The 10,997-nt window shown below is 41.9% G+C and overlaps 1 protein-coding gene across 1 annotated transcript; it reads left to right on the forward strand.

Annotated features, from left to right (window-relative positions):
* The first annotated feature begins 1,747 nt into the window (after positions 1-1,747).
* Positions 1,748-10,094, forward strand: LOC129816774 (transmembrane protein 182-like). The gene is made up of 5 exons (XM_055871656.1): positions 1,748-2,726; positions 5,678-5,810; positions 7,904-8,002; positions 8,561-8,698; positions 8,913-10,094. Exons 1-5 carry the CDS (start codon positions 2,568-2,570, stop codon positions 9,137-9,139), a joined length of 756 nt encoding a protein of 251 aa, XP_055727631.1. The 5' UTR covers positions 1,748-2,567; the 3' UTR covers positions 9,140-10,094.
* Positions 10,095-10,997: the final 903 nt, after the last annotated feature.

Raw genomic sequence — 10,997 nt, forward strand, 5'->3', positions numbered from 1 at the left:
TTTGTTGTTCCATGGAAAGTATCTGTGAGGGGAAGAATTGTGTTTATACGCTAACATCCAAGCTAAAATTGCCTGCTTCTGGAATTTGGCCAATTTTACTGGGATTTTATCAACATCAAAATTATATCGAAGCAAAAATTCTAAACCACCAACAGAGTCAAATAAATACTTAGGGAAGACATTCCAAATACTGTTCTGGTTCTTAATATACTTCAGAATCCAATTTATTTAAAGAGTATTATTTAGAGAATTGAAATCTTAAACCTCAAGACCTCCTTGTTCTTGGGTATTAGTGAGAATATCTTTCCGTAGATACTGAGGCTTGTTCCTCCAAATACATTTATAAACAATCTTATCTCTCAGCAACCAGAGGTTCAATTTCTTCTTTGTTTTCTCAATAATGGGGTTAAAGTTTAATTCACTCCTTTGTTTTTCATCCTTGCATATAACAATTCCAAATACAAGTAACCTTATCTTTAACTGGGATACCAGATACTTCCTGTAAAACAGTCCTTGAGTGGAAATAAGATTGACATATTGATATTCATTTTCAAACCCAAAACTAAGGAAAAGTCTTCAATACAGGAAACTGCGATAGAAGTCGGGAATGACGTGGAAACCGGCCACTAGGGGCAACAGTGAGCGCTGTTACCTTTTTAAGTAGGTTTCACTTTAGCTAGGACACTGTGGACAGGGATGGTGGATAGGTGTAAGCATGTAAGCATGTACTTCTGATTTCAAAGGTTGCAATTTCAAATCCAGTAATATAGCATTTATTTTTTATTTTTTTAAGCCTATACCAAACCTTAACCCTTACCATAACCATTCAGAGTTAATGCATAAGCTTAATAATTTGTAGTTAATGCCTGAACTTAACCCTAACCTTTAAACTTTGGAATTAATGCCTGAACTTAACCTGTAAACACTTTGATATTTGACATTTGGAACTACTTCGAAATTTGACTTTTGAGAAACATGGATGAACGTCTAAGACTGTGAGAGCTGGTAGGTGTTTTTTCCCCCAGTTACTTTCAAAGGGGTAATGGGGGATGAAAGTATCAGGAAAACTCTCAGCAGCAAAAGAGTGATTAAATTAAGATCCTACATCTGCATTCCGATCTCAGAGGAGAGGAGATAAAAGTGGAAACTAAAGAGAAGCAGAGAAAAGCCCATAGTTGGCTTCCTGTGTCCTCAGTGGCAGCACTGTGCTAATTAGGCTGTGTGCCTCTATTGTCAATGTGCTAAATATCCCTGTGTGTGTGTGTGTGTGCGTGTGAGTGGCGTGTGTGTGAGTGTGTGTGGTGTGTGCGTGTATGGCAGTGTGTTTCTATGGGCAATGTGCTAAATATCCCTGTTACACGCTAATGAGCAGCCAGCTAAGCTCAGTTCCACTCACACTCAGCCAGGCCATTGGCTACAGACTGGTTGGAAAATAGCTATGTGTTTTTGTTTATAGAGTAATACTGCTCTCTATTTATACAGCGATTTTACAAGTTCTCAAATCGCTTTAAAGTGTATAGGGTAACTTACTCAGTCCATTACCAATATGTTGCACCATCCTACACTCAGAGTGTTCAGTACTTTGTTTATTTCCAATCAGAAGGGTCACTCACTGCTATAACTGTGCTAAAGTATTACGTGTGATATTAAATTACAGTAGGGTATGCTGCCAAGCCAATTAAACTGTACAGATGCCAGTGGAGTAATAAAACGTTGGAGGCCCCGGCCGTTCTATCAGCCAGATCTCAGAGAAGATAAGAGAGTCTGGCCTCACATCATCTGTGTCTCTGCTGTCATGGAGTCAGATGACAACTGTGGATCCCATGGAAGTGACGCGTCCTGTTTTCAATACCCACCACCTACTATCGCCACATCCCACCATGGGGAGATGGCTTGGGGTTGTGAGTGTGAGTGTGAGTGTGAGTGTGTGTGTGCGTGTGCGAGTGCATGTGCGTGTGCGTGTGTGTGTGTGTGTGTGTGTGTGTGATGGGCTTTAACTTGGGGGAGGCAACGTTTCAGTCTCACTCCTTACCCCCTCCATCTTTGATTTTCTTGTGCATGTGGGGGGTGTCCAGTTGCTGGTACATATTTCTGTGTTGGACCCCCCCCACCTAACCCCAGACCACTCCTGTGACCGTCGGGAGAGTGTGGGCAGCAGGCACCTTCAATCAGCCCCCCAAAATAGCACAGGGAGAGGGATCCACGCCCCTGTGAGTTCCCTGACTATCTCCTCCTGCCCAGTCCAGCCCAGCCCAGCCCATTCCCGTTCTCAGCAGCCCACAAAGAGACAAAGAGACAAACAGAGAAGAGCCAGGATAAGACCAATACACAGCATAGTGAATTCCATCTTGGAGAAAGAATCTCAGCTTGGAATATATTGGGACACTGGGAATATACACACATAGCTATAGAAGTGTGTTAGTGGACCCAGCATTGACAGACACACTCCGACTGCGGGAAAAGAGTGTGCTTGACTTCTCAGAGGAACACACACGCACATACAGGGCTAGCTGATTGGGCCAAGGGTCTCCATACAGTGGCACTGTGTGTCTGGCCTGTCCTGCACCATGAAGCTGAGTGTGGCTCTGTTCTTCGCGGGGTTGTTCGGGGCTCTGGCGGCCATGTTTGTCCTCCTCTCCTTCGGGACAGATTACTGGCTCCTGGCCTCTGAGACATGCGACGAAGAAACTAACAGAACCATAGGACCTGGGGGTGTTACCATAGAGGTAAGGAACATGGAGCTTTCTGATTACAGTCATGGGATTTTCTGTTGTTATACTTCAAATATTTTAGTCCAATATTTACCTAGTATATACTATAGTCCACTAATTATTATCTATGTAATAATCATGTAATAATGACAAAGTAATAACTTTTCATTGAAACAACCAGCACTACAGCAGGTGGAAACAGCAGGTGAAAGTTAGGAAAGGTTTGGTGTAGCCTCTCTGGGATGTTCCTTTTCCTGGTCCTCTTTTCTCTTTATATCAGTGGTCACAAAATACAAACAAAGGAGATGAAAAAGGAAGCCATTGGTGTAAGATTGGGGGTAACATTGGGTAAGACTATTGTTTTGTCTCTATTTGCTGAATTAAGGGTTAGGGGTTGGAGGTTAGGGTTAGGGTGGGTTTGGGTAGTCTGGGAGGTTCAGCTGGTCAGAGACTGATTATAGACCATAGAAGTCAAGGAAAGTTGTTCCTTTTTTGGTTGGAGTCTCCTTAGAGGTAGTGATGTCGTGGTCAAGGTCAAACCTGGTTCCACTAAACAAAGCCTTGCTGTTTATATAATTAGTTGCATTAGCCCTTTACAATATGAGCCAGAGGTGGGTGGGTGGGGGTGGGGCAGCCCTTTACAATATGAGCCAGAGGTGGGTGGGTGGGGGGTGGGGCAGCCCATTACAATATGAGCCAGAGGTGGGTGGGTGGGGGGTGGGGCAGCCCTTTACAATATGAGCCAGAGGTGGGTGGGTGGGGGGTGGGGCAGCCCTTTACAATATGAGCCAGAGGTGGGTGGGTGGGGGGAGGGGCAGCCCTTTACAATATGAGCCAGAGGTGGGTGGGTGGGGGGTGGGGCAGCCCTTTACAATGCTGAAGTAGCCTACAGTCAATTCCTCTGAAAAGCATTTCCTGTATTATATTACTGCCCTATTAAGACATATTTGTTTTAAAATAGTGATAACATGGACCGAATTATTTGATGATACTTTTTAATCTGGCCTTAGAGTAAAATATGTCAAATCAGGTAATGCCAAATTTAAGTCTGAATGAGAATGCTTGAATGATTGAAATGCATCAGAGAGGTATTGACAGGTTCAGGAAAGCAGAAGGAAGATCACCAGCATCATTGTGTATTTCATCTTTCTTAGAGCAGAAGATCAATTCATTTCCCCCAGTCATTATGTGTGGTTTTGTCACTGTTCAAACCGTTCAAATACTAGAGCTAAATTCATAGGAAGAAAACTAATTCAACATGCCTCATTGGCTTTAGAAAACTATTGGTTGCCTGGTCAAACAGCCTCGATTACACCGACAGTGTCATTGCGTTTTGGTACACCAGAAGTACATTCATTTCCCATGGAATGCTGCGTTTGCCTTGCAGCATTGGGTTGTAGAGGAAGCTGCAGTGTGTTCTGTGTTCTGTGTGGTGCATACGTTGGATTTATCCAATGTGTGCATCAAATTGTATGAGTAGACCTGGCAGAAATAGTAGCAAAAGGTGAATGTTGAACTTTTGTTGCTCACAATTTTTGATTACATAATGAAGAGTTTGACTGCAGAATTTATTATGCAGCATTGATGCAATGACGCTGTCAGTGTAATCTGTTGTAGTCTGTTGAAGGCCTAAAGCACACAGTCGCAGTTTAAAAAACAACAACAATATTGATAAAACTGGGGGGGACAAAAATGCAATTTCTGAATGTGTGGGGGAACATGTCCACCCCGTCCCTAGAGAAAGTCGTGCCCCACTACAGTGTACATGCCTCCCTAGGGGCTTCTAGTGAAACCATACACTGTTTAATGCAGTTGCTCTGCAACCATCCAGCAAATGAGACACGTTGGATTCCTGAGTGATAGAAATACAAACGTCAGTATTTACAACACCACAGTGATATGTAGTTGAATATCAAATATCACCCACTACAGCAGATCCAGGTCCTCACAATGAGCAATGACAAAGGAATGTCTGCATGATATCCATACTATCAAACCACGTACACTGTATGTACCCATGTTGTAGTATTGTTAAAGACAATAGACATATTGCACATAGACATATCCTCAGTGTTATGTCCTAGAGAGCGAGAGAGCGAGAGAGCGAGAGAGCGAGAGAGCGAGCGAGAGAACGAGAGAGCGAGCGAGAGAGAGCACTGAGAAGCAGAGTGAGAGCAAAAGAGAGAGAGCACTGAGAAGCAGAGTGAGAGCAAAAGAGAGAGAGCACTGAGAAGCAGAGTGAGAGCAAAAGAGAGAGAGAGAGAGAGAGAGCACTGAGAAGCAGAGTGAGAGCAAAAGAGAGAGAGCACTGAGAAGCAGAGTGAGAGCAAAAGAGAGAGAGCACTGAGAAGCAGAGTGAGAGCAAAAGAGAGAGAGCACTGAGAAGCAGAGTGAGAGCAAAAGAGAGAGAGCACTGAGAAGCAGAGTGAGAGCAAAAGAGAGAGAGCACTGAGAAGCAGAGTGAGAGCAAAAGAGAGAGAGAGAGAGCACTGAGAAGCAGAGTGAAAGCAAAAGAGAGAGAGCACTGAGAAGCAGAGTGAGAGCAAAAGAGAGAGAGAGAGAGCACTGAGAAGCAGAGTGAAAGCAAAAGAGAGACATTGGGAATAGGAGAGAAAGGGGGAATGAAAGTAGCTGTTCTAGCTAGAAAGGACTCTCGGTTCTGACTCAACACACTTCCCACAACCCCACAGGAAGCTAAAGGTGCTCCCTCAGCGTGACCCTTGACCTTACAGTCAGCAGTTGTAGCACTTGCACCATATACTATGACAACATTTATGTGAACCAGCTGGCAAGGTACGACATAATACATGACATTATGGCTAATGCTAGAAAAGAAAATACCAGGCAAAATGTGAAGACGACTAGGAGTTTTTATGACATGTTATAATGTCATTGTTATGGCTGTAATATGAAGGACTTAAGATGGAGTGTTCTACTAATGTGTTACTATTATTATCTTCCCTGAGCGTGGTGACATGATTCTGGTGGAACCCGGTATGGGGTTCCCCCCGGACACCACCTTCTACCACGAGGGCTTCTTCTGGAGGTGCTCCTTCGGGGGAAACCTGGACGATGACACCCTCTTGAAGTTCTGGATCAGTAAGTCAGATAACATATTCTGCAAATTCTGTTAAATTTAACACTGAGCAAGTGTCTACATGGGTCCACACTTTTAAAATATTAAATAAACACTGTTCTTAGTGCTGACGCTGTCACACTTCAACAGTGTGAATTAACACTTTCAAGCATGAATTAACACTTTCAATGTGACGCAATAACACCTCATATGCTATTTTTAATACTAGCAAGTGTATATAGTTTACACCAATGGTGAAAGCAATAACACCTCATATAGTATCTTTAACCATTACACCAAGAAGTCTATCTCTTGATGAGGTCACTCAGTGTTGGGTTAAGGACATTACAATAACATTAACATGTTTTGATTGCTACATGCGCTTATGTAACCATTTCAAAAGACTACATTGCTGAAAACAGACACACTCATACTTTAAATAACATAACCATAGACCACTAAAACTGATACAACACTTCCACTTACGGTTGGCCAAAAATAACTAATTGAAAGCAACGTCGCCCACTAAGCCATGCCTCCAATATAATTTCTAAGTGTGCCTTGCCTTTTCAAGGGAATTGTAGTTACCACCCATGACTACATTTGTTTGTAACAGAGACATGGTTATTGAATTCATTCATCTTCAGTCCTTTGGACTTCACCGAGTGAGTTTTGACTGTAGGTGAACGTTATCACTAATTAAACTGTTTTTGAAAATGCATTACATATATTACAAGGCCTTACTTTGATGATCAAGTTTACCATATCACAGTGATGTTAGGAACCTCATGGTTTACAGGCCTCATGCGGTCTGCAAGTCAAATTATGCTGGCGTGTAATTCATATTGGAATTCAGCCAAAGCAGCCAACAGTTGGAATTTTTATTCCCCCGCAAGCTGCATGCAGAATGACTGTCAGGGTTAGGAACATTAATAAAAGAGACTACCAACACCATTTAAACTGGAACAACCATTTTTGTAACCTGGTGCAATAAATTTAACTAACTGATTGGATTAGTTTAGAAAAATGTATGTTATTCGTCTTTGTGTGGCATAAGATTAATCAAACAATTAATGTACACAAACACAGATATTTAAAACAATCCTAAAAATCTACCTGCAGTAGAGCATGCTGGGAAATATGATAATGGACGTGGTTTTGACGGGAACGTTTTACTCTCCGCAGAGTAATATTGACACAATCACACTCTCACATTCAACACCGGTTATTCACTCTTAGAGAGTTAATTTAACTCCTGAATCAACACTAGAAATGTTACACAGAAAAATCAACACTAGGTAACACTGGCCAATTTCCTGTGTACTTGTATTAAGTATAACACTGGGGTTTTGGCCATGCACATTATGCTGGTTTGTATACTCGGACAAAGTGTGAAAACAAAAAAAGCCCCAATGCTTTTAAAGTAGGCATGTACAATGCATGTGTTAATATGCATGTTTGGATATTGGGAAACACATATGACTGAAGCTTTAAACCCTACCTCTCCATTCTCTACTCTCACTCTCTTTCACTCTATCCCATTACTTTCTTTCATCTACATTTGGGCCAGTACAGGGACAATAGAACAATGCAAACAGTTCATGAAAGTCATTAAGGTGAATCACTTGTTTATCGAATGTGACTTCTGATGCTTTGACGTAGTATGAGACTCCTATCATGAGATGTTATGTCATGTGACTCAATGGAAAGGCTGTATCATGTGATGTTATTCAAGTCCTTTTTCATCTGATGAGATGTGTTGAAAATCTCTAATAGGGAACATCCAGGGAGGGTCATTGTCACAAACACCCTAAAGCTCAGGGAACGACCTGGCGAGGGTCTGCTGAATTCCACAGGGCAGAGGAGAGAGGGAGAGAGGAGGAAGATAAATAGATAAATAGATAAAAAAGAAAGTATTAAGAGTACAAATTAGATTAGATTTAATTCAATTATCAAATTTAATGCATTCAATAAAACCTGAAGACTATGCCAGTTTAGTCTCTGTATTGATCCGACTAGTATATGCTGTCTTTGTAATATAAGGGCCCTTGATGGGGAGAGGATATTTGCTAATGATTTAATGTATCTAACAATGGGCCTGTTTGTCTCTCCCTAGCCAATCAGCCCCACTCTAAAGTCTGCACCCACGCCTACCTCTTCCCCTTTCCTGTGTCTCAACAGACTCACAACGCCACCGCATATGACTCCGCAATCAGTAAGTCTATCTCTCTCTCTCTCTCTCTCTCTCTCTGAGATGCTCAGGGTGTTCACAAGAACATCACACTGACTCTGTAAAACTCAGTAGGATAAACATAAATATCCTGTTGTACAGGATTAGATTGATGTAATGTTTATTTAATCTGTTGTGGATTGTGGACTGGACACACACTTAACATAATGTAAACTCACAGAACTGGAGTGACACAGATAATTTGAAGACATTATATTGGGGGTATGCTAAACGTTTTCTGTGTGTAATGCTATCCAGATAAAAGGAATGGAAGTGAATGCTACAGAACATCTCATGAACACTCTCACCCAAAGAATATTCCCTTGTGAATTCTCTCTCTCTCTCTCTCTCTCTCTCTCTCTCTCTCTCTCTCTCTCTCTCTCTCTCTCTCTCTCTCTCTCTCTCTCTCTCTCTCTCTCTCTCTCTCTCTCTCTCTCTCTCTCTCTCTCTCTCTCTCTCTCTCTCTCTCTCTCTCTCTCTCTCTCTCTCTCTCTCTCACTGGTTGCCATGGTTCTAACAATGATTGACATTCCTATTGTCCAGTCTACAGAGGCTTCTGGAGTATCTTCATGCTAATTGGGGTGGCTGCCGTCGTTTTAGGTGGGTTCTTCATCATCTGCGCCGCCCCATTTGCCAGTCACCGTCTATATAAGGCTGGGGGTGTGCTCTTCCTGACATCTGGTGAGTTATTGGCCTATATCATCATAATTTTTAGGATACAACATTCAAGATAGGCTTGAGCACAACAGTTTATCTCTGTTGAAGGGATGTATGAAGATGAAGAGCTCATGAATACCATCACTAATACAAATATCTGCTGCAGCCAATCTGATACAGTCTACCGCTGTCTCTCTCTCTCTTACTCCACCTTTCCCTCCCTCCCTCCTCCCCACAGCTCTGTTCCTTCTCGGTGTGGTGGTGATGTATGTGCTCTGGGTGGAGGTGCTGGATGTGGTGCAGGTCTACGTTGACCACCAGCGCTCCTCTGTTTGTCCCACCTTTGACCTCACCATCCACTACGGCCTATCCTTCTTCTTCGCCCCTGTCGGCATCTCCTTCTGCCTGCTGGCAGGACTCCTTTTCCTCCTCATTGGTCGGTCTGTACAGATGCAGTACCACTGATTGGTGTCGCTGTGGCAAGAGTGTGATGATGCCCATGGTAGAGGGCGGGGCAGTGAGGCTTCCGGAATGCTGCAACGGTTGTTTAATTTGTTTAATTGAAGAAGTCAAATGAAATTCCAATTTAAAAAATGTCTCATAGCTAAGCATTGAGGTAAATTGGAATTTGAATTTCAGTTTACTTCCTGAATTGACTTCATTGAAAAGGAATTGACCCCAACCCTGCTCTGTCACTTCAAGAATGTGTCGGAAATCTCTGTGTTCTGTCAATCATCCATAAATGGAATGGGACTTCTTTGAACTCTGTGGTGTCACTGATTTGACAGGTTACAATGACATGTTTCTGTCACTGCAACTGTTTGACAGAGTTCCACCCAACATGACACCCTATACCATCATATTAGTGCACTACTTTCACCAGAGCCTCTATAGGGAATAGGGTACCATTTGAGACACAGCCAACGCCTCAGTCCCCCATCACTACATGCTCTTCACCTGACACCTACAGTACTGAGAGACACAGGATTGGTTGGTTGAACTGTGGTGGCGGCTGTTGGTGATTTGCTTATATAGGTTGTCGGCGGTCACATGTCACATGTTGCCATAGCAGCGAGTTGGGAATGACTATGATATAGGATGTTTTGTTTGTTGAATTCTTTGTCTTTGTATTTGTATTTTTAGTCAAATGGTTTTAGAAGGCTGCTCCTGTCATTTGCTGAGTGTGTTGATGTGTGCTTTAACATAAATGAAGGGTGAACAAGTCACTCTCTATAGATTTGATTACCACTTTATAAATATAATACACGTGTATTCCTTTTTCAATTATTAACACATTTTGAGAGAAATGTGAATGCCTTACCATTATATAAGCATGCGGTGTGAAGAGTTAGAATTAAGGTATAGAAATCAAGATTAGGGGCTCTATTCATAAATAAATTGATAACATTTGTTTCATGAATGTGTTTTTTTGTTGCCATTTTATTCTAAATGAAAGTCTGTTGATTACTTGAACATACAAATAAAAAAGGGCTGGGATCTTAGGTTCTCATGATCAAACATACTCACAGCAAATTCTCCAGTGTTAAATCAACACTGAAAGAGTGGGACCATATACACACTGGAACTAGTATTAAATTAACACACTACTTAGTGTAAAACCTTATTTGAGTATTTCCCAGACTACTTTTTTTGAGTTACCACCCATGACTCTATTTGTTAGTGACAGAGACATCATTGTCGCAATCATCCATTTTCTGAAACTCATACACATTACTTTGAACCAAAACCATGCCCATCATTATCATATTTCCCAAAATGATCTATTGCAGGTTGATTGAAAACTATGTTTTAATATGTGTGTTTTTGAGTGTATGTTGATAGATTGATAAATTAATGTTATGTTACACAAAGATAAATCATGTTATGTTTTCTAAACTAATCCAATCAGTGCGTTAGAACTTTGCACCTGTTACTGGAATGGTTTACGTAGTCTCACAATGTTTCTAACCTCATTCACAATGCAAATTGCAGGTGAATAACAATTCCAACAGCTGGATGTTCTGGTTGGATTCCAACAGGAATTGCACATCACTTTGCAAGTCATCATAATGTGACTTCTAGGTAGGGTTTTACATGTCTGGTAACTTTTCCAGAGATACTGGTTGGAAGATTCCTTGAAATGTGAGGGAATTAACAGGAAATCTGGAATCCAACCAGGATTTCTAGAAACTCCTCCCATGACGAATGACGAACCACACCACCAAGTTTCCATGGGAAGACTGTTGTGTCACCAACACCTGATACCTGTGGATGGTCACTGGGGGGCCTCTGGTCCAGGTCACCCAGGAGATCTTTGCCCTCA

This window comes from Salvelinus fontinalis, chromosome 19 (assembly GCF_029448725.1).
Source record: "Salvelinus fontinalis isolate EN_2023a chromosome 19, ASM2944872v1, whole genome shotgun sequence".
Lineage (NCBI taxonomy): Eukaryota > Metazoa > Chordata > Actinopteri > Salmoniformes > Salmonidae > Salvelinus > Salvelinus fontinalis.

Coding starts and splice junctions, on each gene's coding strand:
- LOC129816774 (XM_055871656.1), top strand. CDS start 2,568: ATGAAGCTGAGTGTGGCTCTGTTCTTCGCGGGGTTGTTCGGGGCTCTG. Junction 2,727..5,677: donor CTGGGGGTGTTACCATAGAG/GTAAGGAACATG, acceptor ATCTTCCCTGAG/CGTGGTGACATGATTCTGGT. Junction 8,003..8,560: donor CGCATATGACTCCGCAATCA/GTAAGTCTATCT, acceptor CCTATTGTCCAG/TCTACAGAGGCTTCTGGAGT.